General features: G+C 52.1%; 12 protein-coding genes across 12 annotated transcripts; 7 read left to right on the top strand and 5 right to left on the bottom strand.

Annotated features, from left to right (window-relative positions):
- Positions 1 to 217: 217 nt before the first annotated feature.
- BKA58DRAFT_239374 (uncharacterized protein) lies at positions 218 to 1,219 on the top strand. Its single transcript, XM_046166638.1, has one exon. The coding sequence runs from the start codon at positions 280 to 282 to the stop codon at positions 1,051 to 1,053; it is 774 nt and encodes a 257-aa protein (XP_046022063.1). The 5' UTR covers positions 218 to 279; the 3' UTR covers positions 1,054 to 1,219.
- Positions 1,220 to 1,800: 581 nt separating this feature from the next.
- Positions 1,801 to 2,576, bottom strand: BKA58DRAFT_443173 (uncharacterized protein; the record flags this gene model as incomplete). The annotated part of the gene is made up of 2 exons (XM_046173959.1): positions 1,801 to 2,303; positions 2,366 to 2,576. 2 exons carry the CDS (start codon positions 2,574 to 2,576, stop codon positions 1,801 to 1,803), a joined length of 714 nt encoding a protein of 237 aa, XP_046022062.1.
- Positions 2,577 to 3,246: 670 nt separating this feature from the next.
- BKA58DRAFT_239408 (ketopantoate reductase PanE/ApbA C terminal-domain-containing protein) lies at positions 3,247 to 4,379 on the top strand. The gene has a single exon (XM_046166639.1). The coding sequence runs from the start codon at positions 3,311 to 3,313 to the stop codon at positions 4,280 to 4,282; it is 972 nt and encodes a 323-aa protein (XP_046022061.1). The 5' UTR covers positions 3,247 to 3,310; the 3' UTR covers positions 4,283 to 4,379.
- Positions 4,380 to 5,590: 1,211 nt separating this feature from the next.
- Positions 5,591 to 6,998, top strand: BKA58DRAFT_239361 (uncharacterized protein). The gene has a single exon (XM_046166636.1). The coding sequence runs from the start codon at positions 5,667 to 5,669 to the stop codon at positions 6,798 to 6,800; it is 1,134 nt and encodes a 377-aa protein (XP_046022060.1). The 5' UTR covers positions 5,591 to 5,666; the 3' UTR covers positions 6,801 to 6,998.
- A 140-nt stretch (positions 6,999 to 7,138) lies between these two features.
- On the bottom strand, positions 7,139 to 7,589 carry BKA58DRAFT_472259 (fungal hydrophobin-domain-containing protein; the record flags this gene model as incomplete). The annotated part of the gene is made up of 2 exons (XM_046175271.1): positions 7,346 to 7,589; positions 7,139 to 7,290 (listed from the first exon to the last, which is right to left on the bottom strand). The coding sequence occupies exons 1-2, from the start codon at positions 7,497 to 7,499 to the stop codon at positions 7,139 to 7,141; spliced, it is 306 nt and encodes a 101-aa protein (XP_046022059.1). The 5' UTR covers positions 7,500 to 7,589.
- A 3,069-nt stretch (positions 7,590 to 10,658) lies between these two features.
- Positions 10,659 to 11,633, top strand: BKA58DRAFT_391416 (uncharacterized protein). Its single transcript, XM_046170917.1, has one exon. It carries the CDS (start codon positions 11,032 to 11,034, stop codon positions 11,401 to 11,403), a length of 372 nt encoding a protein of 123 aa, XP_046022058.1. The 5' UTR covers positions 10,659 to 11,031; the 3' UTR covers positions 11,404 to 11,633.
- Positions 11,634 to 13,610: 1,977 nt separating this feature from the next.
- On the top strand, positions 13,611 to 15,565 carry BKA58DRAFT_413905 (metallopeptidase; the record flags this gene model as incomplete). Its single annotated transcript, XM_046172454.1, has 2 exons — positions 13,611 to 15,431; positions 15,497 to 15,565. 2 exons carry the CDS (start codon positions 13,611 to 13,613, stop codon positions 15,563 to 15,565), a joined length of 1,890 nt encoding a protein of 629 aa, XP_046022057.1.
- A 1,035-nt stretch (positions 15,566 to 16,600) lies between these two features.
- On the top strand, positions 16,601 to 18,906 carry BKA58DRAFT_391412 (histidine permease). Its single transcript, XM_046170916.1, has one exon. It carries the CDS (start codon positions 17,083 to 17,085, stop codon positions 18,703 to 18,705), a length of 1,623 nt encoding a protein of 540 aa, XP_046022056.1. The 5' UTR covers positions 16,601 to 17,082; the 3' UTR covers positions 18,706 to 18,906.
- A 297-nt stretch (positions 18,907 to 19,203) lies between these two features.
- On the bottom strand, positions 19,204 to 19,913 carry BKA58DRAFT_391411 (uncharacterized protein). Its single transcript, XM_046170915.1, has one exon. The coding sequence runs from the start codon at positions 19,728 to 19,730 to the stop codon at positions 19,395 to 19,397; it is 336 nt and encodes a 111-aa protein (XP_046022055.1). The 5' UTR covers positions 19,731 to 19,913; the 3' UTR covers positions 19,204 to 19,394.
- Positions 19,914 to 20,370: 457 nt separating this feature from the next.
- BKA58DRAFT_239318 (uncharacterized protein) lies at positions 20,371 to 22,197 on the bottom strand. The gene is made up of 7 exons (XM_046166635.1): positions 21,786 to 22,197; positions 21,684 to 21,740; positions 21,556 to 21,635; positions 21,289 to 21,439; positions 21,015 to 21,237; positions 20,905 to 20,969; positions 20,371 to 20,762 (listed from the first exon to the last, which is right to left on the bottom strand). The coding sequence occupies exons 1-7, from the start codon at positions 21,994 to 21,996 to the stop codon at positions 20,500 to 20,502; spliced, it is 1,050 nt and encodes a 349-aa protein (XP_046022054.1). The 5' UTR covers positions 21,997 to 22,197; the 3' UTR covers positions 20,371 to 20,499.
- Positions 22,198 to 24,147: 1,950 nt separating this feature from the next.
- On the top strand, positions 24,148 to 24,828 carry BKA58DRAFT_404877 (uncharacterized protein; the record flags this gene model as incomplete). The annotated part of the gene is made up of 1 exon (XM_046171874.1): positions 24,148 to 24,828. The coding sequence occupies one exon, from the start codon at positions 24,148 to 24,150 to the stop codon at positions 24,826 to 24,828; it is 681 nt and encodes a 226-aa protein (XP_046022053.1).
- An 83-nt stretch (positions 24,829 to 24,911) lies between these two features.
- BKA58DRAFT_462694 (uncharacterized protein) lies at positions 24,912 to 26,065 on the bottom strand (the record flags this gene model as incomplete). Its single annotated transcript, XM_046174857.1, has 1 exon — positions 24,912 to 26,065. Exon 1 carries the CDS (start codon positions 25,602 to 25,604, stop codon positions 24,912 to 24,914), a length of 693 nt encoding a protein of 230 aa, XP_046022052.1. The 5' UTR covers positions 25,605 to 26,065.
- Positions 26,066 to 26,206: the final 141 nt, after the last annotated feature.

The following is a 26,206-nucleotide window of genomic DNA, read 5'->3' as shown; positions in this document are numbered from 1 at the left end:
GTACACAGTGATACTTACATAGCCTACTTTATCTCGCAGGTGACTGAGTGACGTGTCCTCCATGATTTTCCTTAGGCACCAGGAGTACTCTCCGCTGCTAGCTTCCTCTGTCGTACCTTCTCTCACTTCAGGTTCAGGCCTAGCGTAAAAGCGCACGACCCAGGTGTTGACAAACGGGCAAGAGCGTCTCGCTCACACGAACTTTCACCTCACATCGACGCAGACGCTTCAACCTCATCTCCTCCATCGCTACACATCTGCGGGCATCGTATCATATACATGATCACTGCTCGCGAGAGGGCAAGGGCAGGTCTCGCTAAAGCGTCGCAGTCGCCCTTTCGACTACTTGACCTCCCAGCTGAGATCGTAGGCAGCGTCTCCGACCGCCTTGAGGATGCTGACCTTCTCAGTCTAAGTTGCGCATGTCGCGCACTCAACGCGCACTCGGCCAACGCGCTCGGAAAGCGGTTCTTCAATCACCTCATCGTCTTGCTACATCCTACCAGCCTCACGACGCTTCTCGAGATCTGCCATCATCCTGTACTATCCAAGCATGTCCGCAAGATTACTGTGAGCGGCGAACGCATCGGACAAAGCATACATGGAATCGAACAAGAGAAAATCCACAAGGATCTGCAAGTCAATGTCGAGCGCTCTGGCATGGATTCGTTGACTCTCAAAGAAGCCTTCCGGGAGCTGGACAATCTAGAGATGGTTCAAGTCGATGTCATCAGTTTCTATCATATCGAACAAGAGCCAGTCGACGCCGGCATCAGGTGTGGACGGGCCCATATCATCCCGGCAAAGCTTTTCAACTCACCTGGTTCACGTGAGAGGCACGGAGACAGCGGTAAGAACCGAGTGTACGATTTGATCCCGAAGACTCTCCTGGACGCCGGTGTACATGAGAAAGTCGGTCTGCAGTTTGAGTTCTGGAACACGGATTATTCCAACGAAGATGTGGTCACATTCTTTGGATCTCGATTGCGAAACTTGGAAGGGTCAGCTATCCAGACGAGTCCACTCGGTAAGTGTCTTGGGCCAGGTGGATAGTGGTTGGCTGTGCCGATTGCTCAGCACAACCTCAAGTCTGCGCAAATTCGAGTTCGGAGGTGACAATCATTTCATGGAACTGTCATACCAACCAGTTGGACCTTTCCATTGGCCTGGATTCTCGCATCTTCATCTAGAAGATGTGTTCTTTCCACACACTGAATGGACCAATTTCCTTCGCACGCACGCCGGTACACGGAGAAGCCTGTCATGCTCATCCATAGGCTTTCCGGAAGGGGAATGGACCGAGCCCTTACAAATCATCGAGACGATGCCTCGAATTGAATACCTGTGGCTAGTCAAGTTGCTCGAGAAAGCACCTTATCCGCATTCATCGATGACTGTGAGACGCTGGAGCCAAGAGGATGACGGGGTCTTGCGACTTTTCGACCCAGAAGAGGTCCAACTTGCTCTGAGTGCGATGCGCAGTCAACCGAGAACGGTGTTCATGGGCGCTGGCATCAGGAGCGAGGCAGGCGAGGTTTATTCCCATAGGGTTTCGTTCGATGTTGGTGAAGCAGCGCTGGCAAGAGACATCGTCTATCAACATGGTGAATGGACGTTCGCCGACACATTTCCAGAAATTTAAGAAGCTCTTCGGCGCCTTAGCGAACGCGGTGTTCGGGTATGTTCATGAGACTTGTGGCATCGGAACAGAGGTGTAGAGTAGAACCTTGATTCACTTCATGCTGACCATAAGACGGACATGCACATGTTAACTCAGATACATACCTAAGCTACACACTCCTAATGCAACCCTTTCCCTTCATGCCGCATCGTCTCTGTACCCGCAAGCTCAACGGGTGGTTGCGCAATTTCCACAGGTTCGTGTTTGTATGCCACCGCTCCTGGTCCCAACTCCTGAATGTGCTTCGCGTGTACCTCATACGGCGTCACGCTGGTAAGCTCCGTAGAGCCCGACATCTCTCGCGGGCGTGACGAGTGCCGTTTCCTCACGATGTAGAACACAGCTAATCCGATTATTATGCCCAGCCCTATGCCTCCTCCAACTGCTGCCCCTGCTATCGCGCCCGTCGATAAGCCCGACGAGGCCTTGGGAGGTGGTGTGGATGACGGAGTCGATGTAGGCGTAGGCGTTGATGTGGCAGATGGTGATTCACCAATGGCGCCTGCGTCGCAGAAGTCGATACTGTAGTATACGAAGGTCGAGTTGTAGCAGTCGATCGATTGGATCTCTTCTTGGAAGCCGGAGCATATGTCGACGGTCGTGTCGTTCATGTAAATGGTGACTGCGCGCGTTATCAGCATGGCCACCCGGGGCACCACGTTATTGTCTCGCGAAGCAACATACCTGTGCATCCTGGGTCCAGGCCAACAACCTGGAAGCTGCCGTAAGGCCCATTGCGCCTGAGATCTGTACAGGTACCATTAGGATAGCCGTTTGGACCCTCTAAACCTCTCAATGACTCTTGGCAATTGTCATCCTCGAAGAGCGCTATCTGACTCGTCGCAAAAACGCGCGCTGCGAGTGCGGTCAGGAGGAGGAAGAGAAGGTTATGCATCTTCGCGTCGGTGCGCGGTACGTTAGCCGCGTATTGCCTTTGACGAGGCGGCTAAACAGCAGGCAACCAGAATACGAGGGCGCCGGATCATCTCATAGCTGTTATAACTACAGCTGGTGTACGGAGCTGATGACCACTAAACATGTAAGGCAACCTGGAGTTAGCTGCCCAGGTCTTGGGAGACGTATCGATCATAGCTTCACAGGCCTGACCACTCCTTTCCTCACCTGGCATGCAGGATGCGGCATGGGTAACGTAGGCAGCGAATCGAGGCGAGGCTCCAGATTGCATGAAAAGCCACGCTGTTTTGTTTTCCTGTGGGCCCACAGTGCGGCTGGAGGCACTGATATTCTTTTCGGTGCTATTGGCTGCTATATGACAAAGGATGCTACCTAGATATCCGGTTGTGGGGGTACCGTTCTCTGGAATGATGCTGTTGTTGCGACAGCATACGCACTGGCAATGAGCCCACAAGTAAGACGGCCCCTGCCATTGTGGACTGATAACTGCTTCAAGTATACAGCGAAGGATTGACTGTTCCCGCAGATGGCTTACTGATGGTCTGTAAAGGAGCGCCAAGTTGGCTTGGCTAGAATGCGGGTACCTGTTCCGCGGCGAAAATTTGGGGGCCACGGAAAGAGCCGTGGGGCCAAGACTGCCACATGCATCGAATCCTCCATGTCGCACTGCAGGAGAGGTACGTACACCACCACCTTCGATACTGAGATTTCACTATGGCTTCGGAGAAGCAGCCAAGAATTCTTCTTTTTGGGGCCGGCAGCGTCGGAACAGTATATCTGTACCTGCTCAGCAAGGTAGCCACGACCACCGCCGTTTGCCGCTCAAATTATGAGGTCGTAAAGAAAGATGGCTTCACCATCAATTCATCAATATTTGGTGAAAACCTCCATTTCAGACCCAATGTAGTCCGAGACTGTGTAGAAGCAGCGTCTCAATCACCAGATCCATTTGAATACATCATCGTCTGCAGCAAGGCTATCCCGGATACGGTACCGAAGCTCATCGCTCCGGTTGTCACACCCGGACATACGGCTATCGTACTTATCCAAAATGGCGTCGGTATCGAGGAAGAATACCTGAAGGCATACCCAAATAATCCGATCATCAGCGCTGTCGTCTATATGCCCGCCACTCAACGGCCAGCCGGCGTCATCAAACACGGTGAAGTCGAGAAACTTCAAGTCGGAGCCTATCCCTCTTCTGCAACACCTGATTATGCCAAGGCTTTCACGGAATTTGTCACAGCGGCCGGCGCTACAGCGGAATTCTATGAGGACGTTCAGCACAAGCGATGGATGAAATTGCTCGTCAACGCATCCTGGAACCCGATGTGTGCCCTCGCCCTGAGCAAAGACACCGATATTTTGAATGCTTCAGAAGAGGCCAATGGTGTTGTACTAGCTGTGATGCTTGAAATTCGCGATATCGCAGCTGCCCATGGCTACGAAATCACGCGCGAACAGGTGGACAATCAGCTCAGCCGGGCGCAAGCCAGGATTCCGACGAACGCTGGTATCGAACCTAGTATGCTCCAGGATGTTCAGTCGGACCGGAGAATAGAAGTAGAGGCTATTGTGGGCAACCCCGTCCGCATGGGAAAAGAGAAGGGCGTGGCATGCGTGCGATTGGAGATGCTTTATATCCTCGCAAAAGCTCTAGATCTCCAGATTGGACGAAGAACTTGAAATCGGGACTTGCATTGTGGTTTGGATCTGTAGGTAAAGTCTCATTCGTTATTTACCTTCTGGCCTTAACCGGACATTATTCGTCTTGTCCTTTTTACCGACTTCAGCGAACGCCATCTTTAACAAACGCCTTGATCCGGGGGTTCTCTCCTTCCACAGGCACAACATCCTATCTAAACACATTGTTTGTACCTGATGGTAGTGCTCTGGCGAATAGCGCGTCTTGTCCCTTTCACTCCTCATCTACCGCTGGTATCGCGCCAAGCCTTCCGTTTGTCCACCGCTCTGCATCACAATTCGCGACTCACCTCCGCCTTTTCAGGAAAAGGTGTCGTCATTACCATGGTGACTGACAATAGGCATAGACCCAGCCACAATAGCAGTCTAAATATCTTTTGCCTACACACAAAGCAATACAACCCCGCATCACATCGTCTTGCTCTACTGCTCAGATACCAATCCCAACACCCCGATCCTCTACCATTACGGCTGCCAACACTAGCTCTTCCATTTGACGACACCCGGTACCTCATCATATCCTCCTTTGCCAGCTCGTCCGTCGCACGCTTTACTGACAAGATGCGCCCTGTCACCATTGCTATTCTTTGCTGCCTCTTGCTAGTAGCGCTCGACATCAGCCGCATCGTCGCATCATCTGGATTCTTTCCGCTGATTGTTCGATGCGTCCACATCGTCGTCTCGTACCTATACTGGTAAGTCTGCTGGGAAGTCTATTATCAGTTCATCCACCACTTCGAAGGAGTCCCGGGCTACCTCCGCTTCTTCGCACTCCACATCTGCATCTACATCGCATTCTATATATATGTGTATCTCAAGTATACCTATTGGGTAGGCCCTCATCCTGGAGTCGACCAAGTCGGCCTCTATGAATCTACCGAAAAGGGACCGTCACAAGCGACGAAGAACCCTGCCACTCCCACTGTCGCTCATATCACACCGCCACCTGTCGCACTACCACCTGCAAAGCTAGCGCCTCGCTCATACCCTCCGCCGTTCGAGTTCCCCTTCACCAACTTCCTTGGCACCGGTGAGTCGTTCGCACACTCCGATCGACGCGACCCGACACAGTATCCCGTGTCCCAACTCTCGACTTCTTGGGGCAATACCCGTCGCAAAGAACGTGATGTCTGGGGGTCTGCACCTAGGCAATCATCACCAGCCTATAGGTCTGCCGAGGATGGAAAGGTAACCGCAGCACCTGCCATACCCAAGCCAGAAGTTGCTCAGTCCACTATGAAGTCGACAACAACTACCAATAAAAACCACGTAGTCATCGCAAGTGCCCATGAAGGTTGTCGAGCTACCTATCATATACCTCCCGACCCCGCCACAGCCATCTTTCGAAAACCTTGCTAGGTCGACCATGAGCAACCTCGCTAACCAAGCATCTACCCTCGAGACTGCGATGAGGGGGTTTCTGGTTGCTGCCAGTACCGGTGCTGAGTACACGTCGTCGGCAAATGCGATTTGGACCCTGATGGCGAGTGCTGAGAGTGACCTGAAGCCATACTTCAGGGGCGGTATGACTGTAGATCAGTCCTCCTGTATTGGCTGGAATGCCTCTATTGTGGAGTTCTGGAACTACTTGGTGCCTGAAGGTGCTTCCATCCAAAAGAGCCAGGAACTGATGGTTTTCCTTGCGCTCTATCGTCAATTCGCAAGCTACCTTGGGTTGAAGGATTGTCTCCAAGACCTCATCGTCATGAGGCCCGATCCGCCGTCGTATCAGCCAGCTGTTCAACAATCTCTTTCCCAACCTCTCGCGTCAGAAACGCAACAGCCTCCAGCACCCAAGATAGAGACGCTATCCGCCATCTCCACCACCACTGAGTACCTTCCCGCCCCCGCCGTCCTGATCGCTCCGCAGCCGCAAAAGGCACCGAGTGCCTCCGCGCCTATCCAAAAGGCACCTCCCCAGCAGGCGATAGTCACCCAAGGTACACCAGGCCTCATTGACTTCAGCAATGATGATTGGTTTGGTCTGCCGGATGATCAGCTCAGAGCACTTTCCTGGAGGTCGTTCAGCTGGCCTGACGACGCAGCCGCTAGCTTCAAGATATGGTCTCACGATGTACCGGAGCTTGCCAATCTATCTGGCAGCTGTCCAGAGTTCCTCATGGCCTCCTATGTGAAAGCTGGACTCGAGAAAATGGCGCCGATTTTCAAGCGTGCTGCAATTGTCCTTCGACTCCAGGGTCGTGGATGCACATGGCCTGATGAATACGACCTCATGACGGTACCGTTGTTGGGGCACATTTTTGATTTCCTGTCCAAAGCTGCAGGTATGACCAACAAGTGCCAAGAAGTTGTATACTGGGATCTTCGGAACGAGTGGTGCAAAGCCTGCTTCTACTTTCACAAGCGTGTTTTGCAGGAGAACATCTGGACATTCCTGGGACACCGTTACGACGCCAACGATGCCAACAAGACTCCTCCTCTCAAGAAACTGTGGGGGGAGCTGGCGCCGACATGTCTTCCTGATGTCGCAAAGCGTTGAGCTGAACGTCTTCGCATACATCCCGTACCATTATACTCTGTCACACCGACAGTCGTACAGCCTTGGAATACCTCCTCAGTACCTCATACCGTTTCATCCTCCGACGACAACAAGGGATGTATTCCTCAACCCCTCTCTTGACTTTTCAGTTATATGTAGAAAGCATCGATGTCACCATATCAAGACGAGTTATTCCAAGTGAAATGTGTATTAATGTTCACTCCCTATCTAAAACAATCGAAAAATAGATATTGTACATGTGTCTAAGAAACCAAGGCACGCTCATCTGATGGTATACATTATTCGCGCCATGCCAAATGAGAAGCGACGAAAGGTGCTTATGCGGAGGCAGCGGGGGCCTCAGCAGTCGGGTTGACGTCGGAGCAGAGGAGAGCCTGGCCGAGGATAGGGACAAGGCAGCACTTGGCCTGCTGGCCAGCCGCAGCGCATCCGTCAATGAACTGGTTGATGCTGGTGGGGGAGGTGGTAGCTGGCAACGTGTTAGTGATCATGTGCTTTGAGAGTAGAAGATGAGAGGAACGTACGAGGAGCGCAGTCCAAGTTGGCGAGGTTTAGGACATCGGTAGCGCAGCAGACGGGGTTGCCGGAAGAGCAGAGGCCAACCTGGCGCTCCTCAAGGGGAGCAGCGAAGGCAGCGGTAGCGGCGAAAGCGAGAACGGCGGTGATGGTGAACTGCATTTTGAAGGTTGGTTGGATTGGTTGGTTCTTGTGGAAGAAAGAAGTGTTGTTTGGAAGTGGTGTTGTAGAGTTGTTGATGTGAGTTGAATGTGTTGGATGATGTTCAATTGTTGAGGCATCGTCGCCCTTCTTATACCTTCTCAACCCTCATCTTGTTCAAGGTTCATTCCAAGTACACGCTTCATTACATTGCCATCGTCATCAAACACCAGCATACCCAGGGCACGATCGTCATCGACGCCAGGGGAATTAGTTGACAGCCGGGAGCGCACGTCCATAACGGTCAAAATAACGGTGACGGGTCCACCTGGCGTCCCCAACTTCTTCATGGCGAGTCTGTACGCGGCAGAAATGACGTCGATCTCAGGTGGTTCAGCTCTATTGTTCCTGGCTGATCATGCTGACTGGCTGGTACCGAGGGTGGAGTATCCGTTAGGGCTGTTGATCTCGAAACCTGGACGGCTGGAGTTGCTGTCGCATGAAGAATGGATACTGTGGAACGTAGATCGATATCGGAGGTTTACCTATTCAGGGTAGGGATCAGATATCAAACGCCAGCATTCTTACGAATTGGGCATCTTTTCGCTGCCCCTGGCGCGTACATTTGCTGCAGGGTGTCCTGGTTGTATGCACGTTATTCGCGTTAAGCCTCTCATAGGGTTTTGTGGCTGCCCCAGACTATGCCATAGGGTGGTCGGACACCCTCTACGAGTTGAGGCTTCAGCGCCAGTGACGTATCCTAAGCTGGGGTACCGGCTACCGGAGCGCTCGTTCACAGGCGTTGCATAATGCTCATCTCCGAGCCTCAAGTTCACCAAGTCAAACGCTTGTGAGAGTTGCCTAAGAGCGCGTGGACCACCTGCACGGCAGATAGCATGAAAGTGTATCAATGCAGAGATGAGAATGTGTACACAATTGTCGCCTTGCTTTGACGGATCGACTTGGTGGAGGCGAAGCTCCATCGTCACCCACACCACGCGTTCATCTCAACCTTGAAAATCTTTCTTTAGCAACCGGTAGATTTACCAGAGCTAACCCATAACAAGGTGTGGCAAACAGCTGTCAAAGAATTCAAGCGCCTCAATACGCCATCCTATGATGCTAGAGGTAGGTGTGACGAAGTCCAGAAAAACGATCGAAACGTGGGGCTAAGGGGTTTAGCAAGGGTTATGGCGAATGAGAATCTAGAACCAGCTTCCAAGGAAGCCCTGTAACACGGTGGAAAACCTGGCGATGGTTCGGCTAGCGTTTGATATAGCACAAGGATGGGGATCTATAGGTACTCAGAAAGTTCAAACCACAAAGGATGTCAAATTGTGCGAATTCTTGTAAGGCTGACATTTACATCCGTAATATCCGTTAAAGTTTGGATGAGGCGATTCGCAATTATCTGGTCAGCACAACGGTACCTGCAATCGGACCTAAATGACGAAAGAAGGTCCCCATCTCAGGAGACGTTGTGAAAATGTATGGAACGGAACGTTGCATGCCCAGGCGGCCGTTAAGCCCCACTTGACCGCGCCTTGCCTGATCCTGGCGTGACAGCCCGAGCAGCCGACCTCGCTTGCATCGATCTACGTCACAACAAAGACCCGGTTCCTGACAACGCAGCAAGATCTGAACAAGTCGTGCAGGACGATTTACATCATTTTGCTACGAGCAGCCAATCGCGACAAACACTTCATTTAACTGAAGTGCATTCTTCGAGGCGAAACGCATTCTTCCACGCGATCCTGCCATGCTATTTACGCGAGGGCGGCAAGGCTGATGGCCTAGTGTGTGGTGGCGCAGGGTCGACGAAACTCAGGAGCGGACGTGACGGCTGAAGGCGGTAAGTACAGCACATGCAGCGCGCAGTGGAAGAGCCAGAAGCAATGCGATGTCAAGGTACTGATGAGATGCTTGCGCATTGCGATGGATTGTTGCCATGCGCCAGATGTGCCAGGGACATTTGCGACACACAAGGGCGCGGCCATGCTCCGAAGCTCTTCGGCATCAGCCAACGGTCACTGCCCTCCTCACATTGTTCTAGAATGACCCAAGGTCAGATTCTAATCGACCTCTGCAGTCAGACTGCTACTTGAGATAAGGCTACCTTCAACGGCGTGAATCTCAACTTTGAGTTTGATTGATCTGGCGCTTGGCCGTGTCTACAAACGCCACGATGCTACTACGGCGGGACTAAGATCTCGAACCAACACACCATAGCAAGGCGGACGACGACAGCCGATTACAGACTACAGTAGCAGCAACTGACCGCTGATTTGACAATTCGAACAACCTTTTTGGCGACTACCAAAGTCAATGTAGAGATTCGTGAATGGCGTCCTTCACCGCCCCTTAGTGTAGGCCTCTAGATGCTGCTTCCCTTCATATCTACTGCACTTCTTGCCCTACATACAGCTATGCTCTCCTTCTCTTTGTCATGATTGCTTGCCAAGAGTTGAAGTGAAATTGTAGTCAGCCTTACATTCCACTATCAACCATGTACGCCTCTCCAAATTCCGAATCGCCACCAATGGTTTGAACGACTACAAGATTTGGATAAAGAGAAGACCAAAGTACATTTCGTCAATAACACAGCCAATGCATTCGACAATGAAGGCGCCGCGCAGCCCACCGCTAAGAGTTTCGCATCTGGTCGTGATTATACACCTCACCTTCAAGCCTACAATAGTCCAATAAGCAGATGATCCAATGGACCTACCCTTCCAAGGTTATTCGTCGCTATGTCACAACGAAGAATAAACATGGTTGAGCTTGACGACTGAACATAGCAGCTACCTAGGTAGTTTTGAGATCCTGTAATTTCTCTACATGGGCAGCTTCTGATTAAGATGCCGATCAAGAGCCCCAGAATAGTCCAGCATACTCAAAAATACAACAAGTTTTATGCACGTTTCAGCAATTTCATCATGGTGATGCTCTGTTCTGCGCCGATATCACCACTGTGTTGACACTACTGCGTACTTTACCAATGGATCTGAGGCGTGGTTATGTGTTTGAATTGATTCGGGCCGTTACGAGTCGTGCCCGCTGATAGTTCTGTGCTCCACAATCTCACGGTCACGTGCAGTCAGGAATAGATTCAGCGAGGCTCGACAGGGTTTGCCCGCCGGCACTTTCTCGGCCAGAGCTATACGAGCTACGGGAGCAACACACTAGGAACCGCCATCTTCGCGCCCACGCACCCCACCCATCACAGAACGAGAAAATCGAGGGCTTCTCTGCCTCGAATCGGGTCTCAACGAGCCACAGACCTTTCTCGCCAAGTACACCTTGTACAAGAGAGCCACCGAATACATTGCAGGATGGATTGCCAAGACCGCCGCATCCATCGGCTTCAAAGTCAAAACGAAGGAACAAAAACAGAAAACATCGAAATCTAGGTCGAAGAAAGGGTGCTGGCAGGAGAGGCAACCAGAATGCGAAAGGTGGAGGCGGTGGCACAGTATATCAACTCGGAGTATCAGACTTTGTACCGATGGCAGAAGCGATAGCAAAAACTGGAGAAGAAGCAGAGTCTTAGATCATGGTCCCTGTTGCTTTATGCAGGCACTTCAGTCGCGCCATTCAGACACATCGGAAGGTCTCGCAGTGGTACAAGGCCAAAGTCAACCCTGATACGAACAGTGACCTGCGGCACGAATACTTCATCAAGGTTCTCGAGGACGCCTTCGCATCCCTTGAGTCATTCCTCGGGTTGGGCGGGCCAAAGGTCGCACGCAACAATGGTTCCACTACTACTGTGTCTGACTTATCGTCACGCAATCGCTTTGCGGGGCTGACTGTCGATAAGCTTGTAGCACTAGCTAACGAGGAAAACGTTACTGAAGATACATTTCCTGAAGTCTCTAATGTTACGTTTAAAGGATTTGAGGAAGACAACGAGGACGACTTCTAGATTGCTGTTACGCTTATGCTATAGGAGCAACAGGACATGAGGGAGGTGGTACGTGACAACTGGCAGAAATGCAAGAGCGGTAAAGTCGACTTGATTGTGGCAGCCATGACTACGAATACGGCTATCAAACTTGCTCAAAATGCGGAGGCTCAGTTCGATTTGCTAGTAACACGACCGAAGAAATGTCCAGTGACGGAGTATTCGGTCTGGACGCTCCCCGCCGTTTTTTTCTACAACAACCAGGAAGATATGCACAAGTGGTCTCTCGCAGAGATCGCGAAGCCTTCCACCAGGCTTGGGGTTACAGCCGATGCCCAGAGTGAAGCGCATTTTGGCTTCTGGCCGGTCTTCGCTGGCTTGAAGTTCTACCTCCACAAGCACATGACAAAAAAAAACTCGATTCCGCAAGTGATGCCGAAGCACTTCGGCGATGCTAACATCCAATCGAACATTCAGAGCAATCGAATATGCCCAAATTATGCGGATCGTCGCAAAAGCAGCCAAACGCCCACCACTCCTGGACATGGTGCCCAAAGGTCTATTGGACATGTTCACCGAGCACACGATCCCAATATGGCTTACACATGGCGTCCAGCTTCATTTCGATTCGCAAGACATCATGAGCGAGATGACCAACCGACCGCATTTTGAACTCCAAATCTACCTAAACCACCTGCTAGTGGCTGTTGGATCAAGAAGCTACCCGGCGGCGCTTTTAACGTGAGAATCGACACCATTACTAAGGCACTTCTCGAAGCCTCTTCTCCTGATGCGACCCGTGGCCGTCTCGCGCGCGCTATGCAAGCCTCTCAGGAGCAGCAGGGACTGGAACTGGGGCCTCTCAACGGCAGAGAAGGACTCACATTTGTTGCCATTCTGCAACATTTTGCTTTCTGGCTGCAGGCTGACTTGCCAGATCTTTATCTCAACAGAACGTTGATCCAGCGGCAACACTCGGATACGTGGAAAGCCATCTACTCAGTACTCGAGGACGACCCAGTTTGGGATCCGTCTTTCTCAGAACTCGGACGGTCGCCGCAACATGCAGAGAATGCCATAATTACTACGTCCATAATCGAGGGAAAATATCCTCGCTTCATGGACATCGCGCGCAAAGCGATGCGCGGTCATCTACGGCAACGGGACGACAACTATGAGTGCGCGCAAAGCGAGGTATGCTTGAGGGACTTGACTAAGTACCACAAAGCAGCCGCCAGGCTCTTTACGGATGATGGACCTCTAAATATGGAGCACTTGTACAAAGGTTGGCCGTCGAAGCGCGGGAAACAGAGGAAGGAAAGCTTTGCGGCCGCTGCTGCACAAGCCGAGGTCACAGCCGGAAATGCCGATTCGCAAGAGATGTTCCAAGCTCAAGCAATGCAAGCCATGAGTTCGATGATTTTGGGCGGCACAGCCAACCAGTGCATGGTAATGCAATGGGTGTTGATACGCATGCTCGAATTCTCAGCGCGTTTCTCTTCGCGCATAATCCTACGACGATTCAAACGCTTGGAAGTGTCACGCTTTCCAGCATGCCAGTTGTGGTTGTGGCGTTACATTGAGGGTATTACCCGGCATCCTCGACGAGGCAGCACCCTGAGACTAGCCATTTCGGGACGGCTGCCTGAAAGCCACAACATAGTAAGGAGTTGCAGCCTTGCTCACGGGCCTTTGGAATGGAACATAAGACTCGCAGTAAGACGACATGAAAACGTTATTCCAGATACATCGCGACTTCTCTTGACAAAATTTGACATTATTTTCTCGTTCCTAAATAACATTAACGAGACACACTACCCATAGTCCTTCACCAGATCGCGTCAAGATGGCACCGATTTCAAGCCCTCTCAATCTCACCAATGTTACAGGTGGTGAAACAATCCATCAGGTACGTCATAGTCCTTATTTGGATCGACTCTAGCTAAGACACATTACAGCGCTGCCTCCTAGTCACGGGTACCTATGCGCTTACCGCTGCTGAAGGGAGTTACATCCATGTCGCTACCAAAGGTGCCAACATGGCCGAATCCTTTCCCGAGCAGACGTGGCCGATAGCAGGAGGTAATTTCAAGGCTCTCGTTATGCTCTCGCCAGGGCATAATGTCCTGGAATTTGCCTACGTCTGCAATGACTGTCTTGAACACACCGTCGAGGTGGATGTCAACTACATCCCGCCCTTGCAGTACCCGCCTCTTCATCTCGCTATCATGGTCGCCGCAGATTCACCATGCCTCATCGATTGTCCACCCTCAAAGGCCGCCGGAATTTCTTCGGCGCACTCAGACCTTGACGCAGCCATCGCCAAGCTCCGCATGACGGCTTACATGTGGCAAGCTATGACCGCAGAAGACTTGAGGCTGCAAGGTGCTGAGCGTCGATCATTCAGGTTGGATGAGGAGTGGACAGCGGACACGATCAGTCGTGACTTCCTCCATGCGCGAGTTGAAGAGGCTCTCGATAGCGAAGGTGCCATGCGATCGACTGCCAAGGTCAACATTATTCGTTCTACCAGGACCGTTAAGGAAATCCGCAATAAAGAGGTCGCACAACAAAACCCTACCGCACGTCGTGACAACGACTTGTTCGACTGGTTTCTGGATGCGCTCAAGGAGCAAGGAGGCCCCTTCGCCTCCGATGCCCGACCCATCGTTGCTGGATTGATCTTGGACTCTCACTACAGCGTCTCGCAGAAGCTGATCCTCGGACACGCAGCTCTGGGTTGCCACAACCCCGACGGAGTCTCACTGGGTATGTTTGGTAGCCATCTGACCTACTCCTGGCCGCGCTTCTTGGAAGAAGTCACAGGCTGTCTCACAGACGTCCGTGCACCTGGAGACAAAGTAGGCAATGACAACGGCCAGTGCAACACCATGTGGGAAGCATGCGCCATCGGCCAAGGCGCTTTCCTCCATGAAATCGGTCACGCATTCGGATCGCCTCATCGCTCTGGAATCATGGAGCGTGGATATGCCCAAGACTGGCCCAAGAACTTCCTCCCCAAGACCGCGTACTCTGGCCACCTCAAAACAGAAGGCATGCTCGTGGATTCTCATAACACACCTAACAAGGCTTGTTGGAATCTAGCTGATGCGCTCTCGTTCCGCATGCTGCCTCACTTCCGCCTGCCCTTCGACCCCATAATCAGCGTCGAAGAGCGACATGCTTCGCCCGAGGCCTACGCTGAGCACACAGATGATGAAGGCCCGAAAAAACTCGTCATCAGCTCAAGCAGCGGCATCGCACGCTTCACCTTCGACCACACGGAGACATCCCATCCCCCCGGCTGGACCCACAACGCACCGAAGCGCATCGAGTACACAGAATCCTTTCTTGAAGAGCGCTTCGACCGATCCCAATCCCTACATCTCAACATCCTCGCCTACAATGGTAAGGAAACCAACATCGGTAATGTGTGGAAACTCCTCGCAAGCAGAACCTTCATCCGCATCCCAGGCTCCGATATCCGACTGGCGAAGCGCCTAGTCTTCCCCGATGAGTCCGATACTCGTAGATACGAATGGGCGCAGCTCCTCCATGAGAAGGGCAAGGATGGAAACCTGCACCGTGCCGTTTCTATCGATCTAAGGGTCGGATGTTTATGGGATGGCGGCGTGGTGAAGTATGCAGATGGTCACACGAGTCACTGGGGACCTATGCGTACATACGGCCGCAAACACCAGTTCGGCGGCCATGCTTCCCAGAAGTTACGCCTTCCCAAGGGGGTGGAAATCAGTTCCGTCGAAGTCGTTCCTAGGGATGGTGTTAGGGTTCATCTCAGCGATGGCACGAGCGCGGGCGAGCTCAACGCGAGACATAACTCGGATATTGTGAGGCTGACGCCCAGCCCCGATGAGATTGTCGTGGGATTCTATGGTAAGAGTGAGAGGGGAGGAGGCTTTTGCGGCGTTGAAGAGTTTGGAATCATCACTGTAAAGAGGGATGTGGGGATTGCGGGGTTGCCGGATAGTGTGTGGGATATGGATGAGTTGAAGAATACGAGTGGTATGGAGGGGGATGACGATGATGAGGTATGTGAGCATTGCCGTTCTGCTTCTCCTTTGATCGTGGTTTGAATGAGGCTAACACAACATAGCAGGAAGAAGACCGGGATGACGATGACGACGATGAAGACGAAGAGATGGACTACGACGATGACGAGTGAGCGCGTCAATTCGGATAGTCTTGAAGGGACCACAGTGCTTCATTATCCAGGCAAAGTGAGCATCATGCTTGATCGCCGCAGTGCTGTGCTATTAGTGTAGCTGTCCCAGATTTTCCACATCTATACATGTAAGCGAATCGGTCCACAAATCAGGCTGCCCCATCAGGACTAAGATTAGACAATATGTACCGAGAAATCTATGCAATTTACGCTTAGTGTATGTCCAATCATGTACAATGATGCCGTGGTAAAAAGACACAGTGGCAACGAGACGAGGTTCTCGGCTCAAGACCAAGTGGTCTAGTTTAGCAACGAGGCGAATCTTCCCCAGATCACATGAAAAGTCAGACACATCCCCGGATTCTGCAAGGACAGTCCGGCAAGCTTTCGGCTGGGTCCCGGCTCCCATGTCTCAGCGCAATGGTGGCACCACACCTGGGCACGTCCTGGAGTGCATAAGAATCCGGGGTCTAGTCTCTGTGCTACCTTTGGTGTGTGACTAATAGTGTGTTCAGCTTTCGACGTCGAATATTAGGCCGTTGTGTGAAAGCTACGCGTGGATGCGCCTGATATTGAGACCTCTTGATCGCGTGAGATGCCAGGCTTCATCGGATCGTTGTATATGCTTTAAACGTATAATCGATATTGACAGCTAGCTATGCTGGCTGCTCTCTTCCGCTGGTGACACGCTTAATGTACTGGAAGCGTGCTTTCACGGTGCGATAAGTCGCGCGGACTTTGCAACAAAACTACCTAAGTAGAGCGTGATGTGCTTTCGACTATGCAAATAAATCTCAACGCCGCTTGAGTAAGCATGACCAAAGCACATCTCTACAACCACCGGCTGGGGAAAGGGGTGAGGTGAATGCGGTGACATGCGACGGAGTCATGATAGGCCTGATGAGGTTTCCCGATGGATGAAGTCTGACACGCTCGCTGCCAAGGCCGCGACCCGATGAAGGGCCGGCCCTCTCGCTATTCCCGAAACGTGTCCGCCGCCACAAAGTTCCCCAAAAAAGATACTGCTAAGCTGCAGAATTTTTCTGCTGGGAACGTACGGAACGGCAAAGCTACACATTCCACACGGTAATCCCGCGATAAGCATTGCCGCTTGGCCTGTCGCGCTCAAGGCGACGCGAACTGGCGGCGCCGACCCGCTCGTAGCCGACGTGATCCTGGCTCGAAAATTTCGATCATGCTACTGTCACGGTTCAACTTCTGCATCTTGCGCGGCAAAACGACTCTGTTGCCCGCCAAGTGGACCGACGATGAAAATTTGGACGGTCGACTGGCTTTCCAGAGCGTGGAGTACGCCGACGGCTAACATGATGGCTCATGGAGTATTGCGCGATGACTCCACTTTCTCTGGTGGTGGGTAACCGTGGTTTTGATTGAAATATCGTTTTCGTCCCTGGTTCTTGCGCACTCGATATCTATACATCACAGCTTCGTCGTTGTTGTTCTTACTTTGAACTCCAAGCCCCACCCCAGGGTCCCTCGCCAATACCACCACCAATATGGCATCCGCCTCTGAGGAGATCACGCCCAAGATGGACCAGCGGTCGGACAAGTCGGTCCCGCACTCTTCGAGCGACGTCGAGAAGCAGGCCGCACCCCCCAAGGATGAGCTCCAGCGCAAGCTTTCATCCCGACACTTGCAGTTCGTCGCCATCGGTGGTACTGTAGGAACTGGAGTTTTCATTGCTAGCGGAGGTTCCATCGCTACTGCTGGTCCCGCTGGTGCGCTCCTGGCTTACGTTTTCGTCGGTACTCTGGTCTACTCTGTCATGCTCAGTTTGGCTGAGATGGCTACCTATTTACCCATTTCTGGTGCCTTCACACAATACGCTGCCCGCTTCGTCGACCCCTCGCTAGGTTTCTCCATGGGCTGGATCTACTGGTTTTCGTGGTCAATCACCTACGCACTCGAACTTACGGCCGCTGGACTTATTATCCAATGGTGGGACTCAGATCTCAGCATCGGTATCTTCATCACCATTTTCTGGGTACCGATCACCGCCGTCAACTTCTTGCCCGTTGATATTTTCGGTGAATTCGAATTCTGGTTTGCTCTCATCAAGGTCGTCGCCCTTGTCGGTTTCTGGATCTACGCCATCTGCATGAACGCTGGTGTCGGCGCACAAGGCTACATTGGCTTCCAGTACTGGAACTCTCCCGGTGCTTTCGCTCCATACCTTGCCGAGGGCCCTGTTGCCAAGTTCGTCGGTTTCTGGGCTGTTCTCATCCAGGCTGGTTTCGCATACCAGGGTACTGAGCTCTGCGCTATTGGTGCCGGAGAATCCGCCAACCCCCGTGTTACCATGCCTTCGGCTATTCGCAAGACCTTCTGGAGCATTTTCACACTTTTCGTCTTCACCATCTTCTTCGTCGGCATTCTGGTGCCATACGACAACGAGGCTCTTCAGATTGGTGACACAAACGCTGGCTCATCGCCCATGGTTATCGCTTTCCAACTCGCTGGAGTCTCCGCTCTTCCTGATATCTTCAACGCCGTCTTGCTTACCGTCGTTCTCTCAGCCGCCAGCTCCAACGTCTACTCAGGCAGCCGTATCCTTGTCGGTCTTGCTGAGGAGAAGTGTGCCCCTGCGTTCCTCAAGGCTACCAGCAAGCGAGGTGTTCCATACTGGGCCACCGCAGTCACCGCCGCCATGGGTCTGCTTGCCTACATGAACCTTAGCGCCAACGGAGGAGAAGCTTTCAACTGGCTCCTCAACATCGTTTCAGTCGCAGGATTCATCGCCTGGACCTGTGTACTGATCTGCCACATCAGCTTCATGCGCGCGCTCAAGGCTCAGAACATCGACCGTGACACCCTCCCATTCAAGTCATGGGGTGGCCGCCCGCTCGCCATCTACGGTGTCACTTTCTGCGCCATCATCACCATCACCCAAGGTTTTACCGCATTCGTCCCATGGAGCGTCGAAGACTTCTTCATCGCATACATCAGTCTGATCCTCTTCGCCGTACTTTACATTGGACACAAGCTCATCACCAGGAGCAAGTTCATCAACCCCGCGGAAGCCGATCTCCTGACTGGAAAGTTCGAGGATGAAGTCAGCGAGACCTGGGAAGAATCTTCCGCGAGCGGATGGAAGAAGATGATCAACAAGTTCTTGTAAATGTTGCTTAATGGCAACAAAAAGTGTTTTGGATTCGATCCGATGGCATAGCGTAGCGTTTGGGGCATAGCATTTGCACGGCGTTTTTATTTCTAGCGTTCAGGCTGCTGCAGATACCAGTGTTAATGTTTACTCTTCATACTTCAAGTCTCTCTGATCCGCACATGATTAACTTGTGAAATGCTCATCATATTTTGCTGATCACTCGGCTATGTGTGGCTGTGCCGTGATCATCCCAGCCATGTCCAGTCTGTCTTTTGATCATCACCGCCACACTGTGGCTATGCTCATCTGCTGAGGCGATCACCCTACGATGTACCGTTTTACTCGGTGTCTGCCACACATTGAGTCTACCGATCCAGGTCAGCACTTTCGTCATCGATCATCGTAGCCCAGTGCCTGGACTTGTTATGTTAGGAGTGGAAGCTTGCTCGCTGTATCACACATGCAGGGTGACGTAGCGGACGCCTTAAAGCTTAGCCTGCAAGCAGAAGATTGTGGTGTTGTGAACCTCCATATTGATGTCCTAATGCCGTGGTATCGAACTCCAATATCATACAATAACATACAAACATAACTCCATCGCTCAGTAAAGTGTCGTAACCGCATCAAACCCCGCTTTCCTCCTCCCAATATACAGATAGTCACCTTCCTCTCACTCCATATAAATCCACCATCCGCCATGACATCTAACCCCACAGCCTGACAATCTCCACAACACCCAGACTGAGAGCGGTGATCTGCAGGACGCGACTTGGTGAGAGCATGTCGGATGCCGCGTTTTCGGTGTTGTTGCCTCCAGAACCGCCCTTTCCGCCCTTGCCTCCTTTGCCGCCGCTGCTTGCTCGTTCTTCGAGCTGAACTTCTGGCATAGCTAGGACGCTGCGTGCAGCAAGCGCTTCGCGGAATTGTTTGCGAGATTCGATGAGTAAGGGTTCAGCTACCGCGTCTGGGTTGGCGACAGGTGCTGGGCTGGCGAGCGCGACAGTCGCGAGGAGAAGAGTGGTTGCGGCTGTCAACTTCATGGTGGTGATGTGTTAGGTAGAGTTGCAAGCTTGTGTTTGGAGATGGAGAGTTGTAAAGGAGATAATGAACTCGAGTTGAGGTTTTATAGACTGATGAGTATATCAAGGGTGACTGATTGAGAGATGAGTCGCTGCAAAGAGTCTTTGGTGTAACCTTGAGGCAGATTTGATGAATTGTATGCACGTGGAAAGGAGGCGCGACGCATCGCATTTATGTATTCAGGCCACAAGCGGTGTGCTTCATGAATTACGCCGTGGACGCCTTAATGCTGTACACAGCCTGCGCGCGACAGTAAGATCGCCAACACAGCCTGCTTTCAGCTTGTTGCGATTCTGGTAATGGTCTGTGACGTCGTGAGGTATTGGACCAATTGCAACTGTTGTGGAACCAGTCATGGATAGGCGCGAAATTAGCTGACGGCTTGGCTTTCTTGGCGGTCAGCTGAACAAGCGTCCCGTCCCGCTCTTGGTCGCCTGCCTCGAGAGCTTGACGGTCTTTCAGGACTTTCATGATTCCTGTTTCTTTTCCGAGTGCGGAATCCAGCCAGCGATGCGAACGCAGCTGTGGTAATATGAGCTTCCATGGACTCTTGGTTCTCAATGAAACTCATGTTACCAGTGCTACGTTTGCATAAGACTCGCGAAGTCATTATTCAGCCTTTTCTTGCGTGCCGACAGTGTACAATAACGTTGCAGCATTGAGGAACGAGATGCGGTACATGAAGCGGTACATAGGTGTATAAGCATTGTCTAGATTGTATATGGGTGACTAAGCGGATACTTGTGTATGCGATCCGTATGAACCCGACAGATCCTGTTTGCTTTCCGATGTGAACTTGTCCTTGTCCTGACTTGTTGGTATGCGTTCGAGGCGAACGTGCCCATCGCGTGGCTCGGATCTGGAAGAGGGAGAATTTCGCATCGCCTTTGGGAAGAACTGTCGTGCCATCGGACGAAGAGCAGCGATGCTGACAGAAATGATTCCAAGACTGCATTCGCCTACTGACATGATGACGCACTCGACGCTTTGATCTGTATGTCTGTTAGCCGGAGTGTCCAAGGTGGGACAGATATCGATCTAAGTCTTGCTGCTGGTAGACGTGACGGTTCGCGACTCGGGCGCTGTATCCGAAAGAGCCTTCCAGCATGGACCCCAAATCGAAATATTACTTACAAGTAACATCTAGAACGCGCAAACGATCCAAGAATGCGATACGGACAATGCCCAATATGCTTGCGCTATCAAATGTCAGCGCGGTTCGATGGCGTGCCGTTCATACATACCTTGCACCTCCTGCCAGTAGCACACATAAGACGATTCGTTGCCTTTTCGGCATTTTTAGCCTCCAAATATGAGGCAAAGGTAGCGCGCATAGGAGAATGTCTGTCGTGACGTTGACGGCAGAGCTGGCGTATAGATAGGTGACATAGTCGACACATACGGGTTCGAGGGTAAAGTCCCATGCTCCCTGAACAGGGCGGCATTGGAAGATGGTGACAAAGATTCCTATTAACATTTCAGCATATGTCATTTCTCGAACGTTTTGGCTCATCTTACCCGAAATCCATAGTCCAGCGATGATTACAGATATTGCGTACATCCAGATGCGAAACGTCCTGTCGTGGATGAAACGAAGGTATGAGGATACAATGGCGATCTTCGTTAATGCGATGGCGAAAGCGTAGAGGATCTGGCAGATGAACAAATACTACATCGTGTTAGTTACGACAGCTCAACCCAGTCAGTTCAAGCAGTGCCGATAATCTCGATAGGCACATGTCGCCATGTTTGAGACACAACTCCCAAAACGAGGTTGGCACGTACCAGTATACAGTCCTTCAGAGTGTCGAAGAGGGTCGTCACGGGCAGAAGCCAGATGTGTCGTCCAAGACCATATTGAGTTGCTATTGTAACATTAGTTGGAATCCAGACTCCAAGCGCTTGCTGCTTACCAGCGATACACACTCCAGCCAGCGCAACCGTGAAGACGGCGGCGCAAATAATCAGAACTGTCACACGTCAGCTGAGATCTTTGTGATGCGAGAAATGCGTACCATCATCTGCGAAAATATGACCGACATATTTCCCTCTTGCGAAGAGCCGGAGACCAACAGTCAACACCACCAAAGCAATGAAGACTGCGCATGTTATCGTAAGACTGTTGACCTTCGAAGAGTGGTCGCTGAAATCGAATTGGGTGATGTCGACTTCGATGCCGCCGAAGAACACAGGGTCTGCGTTGGGGTTGGAGTTCTGGCTTGCCATAATGCAAGGTCTCAGTACAGAATGAAGATGAAATCTGTGACAGGGTATGTAGAGGAGCGCGTAGGCATTTGAATCCTCGTGGAGTCGGGCCACAACCGGCCTGATCTTGCGGGGCGAATGGTCTGCGGGAGATGCACAATGAATGCGCAATAGACTCGGTGGATCCCCTTATTATCTCTAGCCCAGCCGTTGTGGCGTCCTTGATCAGGACTGTGGGCAATATCATTAGACCCTTCCATCAGACCGGTAACTCCGACTGACATGTGGAGCTAGCTGTTAATGTGAGATCATGAATCCGGACCGAAAAACAACATTACTTCCAGACCTTTGGACCTCTGGTGTTTGGTATCATGCGCCATCGACTCATGATAGTCTCTTGCCAACTTCTACCCGTGTACGCTCATGTATCGCAACAACACCTCTTCACGATGCGATCATCCAGACGATTGTTTAAGGGATTCCCCATCCAGATGTCGCGCTATTGAAGAAGTGTGGATGTGCCGTACTGCGCTAGCTGGTAGCCTCTTCGACCCCATCACCTGCAAGGGCAGGCGCAGGAACCGATCTAATTGACTGACCATCCAGTAGCTGCTCCATAGGCCATCAGGTCGGTAGTATGTTGATAGGCCACGGCAGACAAACCGAGGAAATGTATCCCGCAGAGGAACTGTGTCAGGTGTATGAGCGTGGTCTCCGAGATCGATCTTAGTCCACTATGCTCTCGAGATGGTACCCTATTCTATGCGGTAATGATGACTACCTTGGGGATGGATGAAAGTATAATTCATGTCGATCTGGTTTCTTCCCCCTAGGAGTTCTCGACCGGCTTTCTTCCGCGGGCACTATGACAGTAGGTGATACTTCCCATGGCCCCTGCTTACTCAGCTCATAATAGCGAATCAGCAGCATCCCGAGGCATGTGTCCCTGTGCATAGACCACGTGCTAATGTACTCGAAACTTTGGGAGTACCGTAGAATCTCACGATGGATGCGTCCCGTAAAGCGATTGCGAGAGCTGCAGTTTGTAGCCCGTTCTGGAAGCGAGCTGGACACGCGGCGTCAAAGATTTCGTTGGTTTCCTGGCTTGGGCAGCATTCGGTTTGGATGATCAGTTGAGAGGAGGAGCATTTGCATAGAGCAAGCGACGGCGTCGAGACACGTTGAACGGCGTGCAACGCGATGGGGCGGGGAGGATGAAGGAGGCACCGCGGACGGGACGGACTCGCTTCCGATGGCGCTGACATGTTGATCGCGCACGCTTTGCAGCACGGACTCGAACCATCTTCTCGCCGTCAGGTCGCTGTTTTTCCTCTAAAGAGATAGGTGTCCTGCATCCTATGGCAATGTGTGCGCAATTCCATGAACCCAATATCGTGAACCTAATCGGCGTGATCATAGCGATGCCTGAGACACCACGTGTTGTGCAGCAGCTTGTACATGAAAGGTAAAACTTTCGACTTAGGCCCAACCTCTCAAATTCCAATTCCTGGGTCGATGTTCTTAGCCTTGCATTATGTAGCGGCTGGCCCGTGAGCTGTTCTTAGTTCTCAGGAGCTCATGTAGAGAGGTCCTGTACACATACATACTGTGCGCAGCCCGAAGCACACCACTACACATAACTCGCCACGCAGAAAATGTTATTCACTCTATGCGGACGATCATTCCAAACCTTGGTCAAATCGCGCGGCGATGGCATCCGCTGCTTGGCGAACTCGACAGCACAGCGGAGCCCCGAAGGACGCGTCTCCTATCTTACATAGGAAGCATCAAAATAATTGGCCTATCGAGATCCAACAGCAAGGCACGGAAAAGTCAGGCCTGTAGCAAGTAAGGCCAAGATGACAATCGACCGAAGTTTCGTGAGGAGACGAGGCTGAGCCGGCGAAAAAGATGTGCTATTAGTGCCGTCTGCGAATGAGCGATGGGCGCCGCGACTCTGCCGATGCTTGAACGCGAAGACATGGATGAGGTGTCGTCGTCGATGTCCACTGTCCTGGAACGCTGATGTTCATATGTAGGTGGGGTACGGCGTATGCGATTGCGTCTGAAGGTAAATTTGAACTTGGCCATTATAAGCTTGCTTTATTGTACAATCGTCAACGTGCGCTCTGGTATCCTTCTTACTATACATTTTCCACCGTGATATCCACCATGACGACATCCACAGATCCGACTGTGCCGCTCCCAACCGAAACAGACAAAGACCGCAAGGACAAGGACGATGATGACGATGACGACGTGAGCTCAACTGCACCTGCTCCAACTCCAACGCCGCCAACACCGAATCCTCCCGGGAGACCATCACCGGCCAATTCACCACAATCTTCCCAAACCTCTCTTCCTTCTCCAACCTCGACAGAAGCAACTGCTTCGGCGCCGGCAGTTTTAGAATCCGGGAATGGCGGTCTGGGCGTCGGTGCGAGCGCTGGTATTGGCGCAGCAGTCGCCGTTGCTATCATACTACTTCTCCTAGGAGGCTGGTTTTGCGTGCGTCGAAGAAGAGCTGGAATACACCGGAAGCGCACCTTCTCGCAAAGTTCGCACGACTTAGAGAACGCTGCAAAAGGGAGCGGATATGGAGGGCCAGCAGAGATGGAGGCTGGGACCAATAGTGAGAAGAGCGCCTCTGAGCTTGCCAGTCCCGTTGTTCCCGTGGAGGCTCTTGGTGATCGTCGACACTTTACGGCAGAATTGCCAGGTTCCGAAGTCCCCCCAGACGGCGGAGCCAAAGGAAGCGGGGAGCGGCTTTTTCCTGACTCGCCAATTGATGACGAAGATGGCCAGTACCACATCGATTCGAAGAGTCTTGAGGAGAAGAAAGCATCATGTTGACAGTCGAGGTTTCCTGTCCGCTAGCACCACAATACACGCTTTTTTATTTCTTCCAGCCTGAAAGCACCTCTCGCATCTCTCTCTCAGTGGTTGGTGTACTCGCGATGAACCGATGGAAAATGTACATTTGGAGGGGGTGACACTGGCGAGCCGTCGTGTGCAGGATAGTCCCTCGACAAGCGCTGCAACGGTGAGACTCCACCAGGAGAAGCTTCAGGTGGTGAGACCATGAGCAGTGGTATGGGGGCATGTGCGGCTTCGATCGTGTGGCTTGTTGTGTCCGGCTCCAGTGCTATGCTCCAAGTCCTCCATTGCTCGAGCTTTCGGACGTACAGTTCTTCCGCTTCTGATGTGGCGTGAATGTTGCCATTTCCCTCTACTTCTTGCACAGCGGTATCGCCATGCAGTTCTGGTATCTGGCCTGCATCCAATTCGTAGATAGTCCGAACATCGGCTTCAACAGGCGGTGGTGTTGGCAGCGGTGGTGACGACGCGGGCGTAGAATACCAAGCTTTCTCTTGTGGTCCTGCTTCGGCATCCATCGACTCTCTCTTTGTCGTCTGGAGTTGCGCTCTCCGAGCCAGCACACGGTTCCTTCGTCTGATCGCAAAGAAAGCAAGAATAGCGATGACGACGACCGATACCGAACACGCTACTCCAATAGCAATACCACGCTTGATGCCAGGAAGAGCCAAGTCCGTTTCGATTGCATTTTCCTCTTGAGTGGTCGTCAGGTTGAAATGTTTCGATGTGGGGAATGGTGTGGGTGTCGCCATAGTTGAGGGATTCACTTGACGTTTCGCACACACGCAGAACGTGAGAGGATGTGGAAGTTAGTGCTTCATCGCGGAGTGCGACCTTCGGGCATATGCAGTACATGGTCGGAGCAAACATTGCGGCGCAGTCGTGAAGCCTGCATGATCGCCGCACCAGCCTGGCTATGAAACCATGCAAGAGGTGCCTTCGGCGGCTACAGGATTATGGGCCGGGGATTCAACCACGCTGCTCTGGACCAACCATGCCCCGGCGCGTAGGGCAGTGCAACAGAAGTGGAACGTGGCACAAGCTTGAGAACCGGCATCACGATCCTTTTTGAGTGGTGGGAAGCAGTTGGGGTTGCTGTAATGTAAGAAGCATGAGGCGTACGCCTATGTTGCGGCACGATAAGCGTGGAGGAGTGGCGGCATGTCATCATTTGCCTCCTAGGTAGAACCACGAACACGACGCTCTCACCGGACGAACTTACAAGTGCTCGCATAGTCCATGTCACTGTGCACCATGTGTTTCTAAACGATGAATTACGCGCTGAATGATCTTGCAGAGGCCCACCCAGGCAATCTAAGCGGGGTGTCTGCAGGTGCCTCCAATCCACATCCTG

Source organism: Alternaria rosae (genome assembly GCF_020736505.1).
Source record: "Alternaria rosae strain MPI-PUGE-AT-0040 chromosome Unknown BKA58scaffold_9, whole genome shotgun sequence".
In the NCBI taxonomy this organism is placed as follows: Eukaryota; Fungi; Ascomycota; class Dothideomycetes; order Pleosporales; family Pleosporaceae; genus Alternaria; species Alternaria rosae.
The sequence above is the reverse complement of the archived record's forward strand: the minus strand, read 5'-3'. Positions and strand labels throughout refer to the sequence as shown.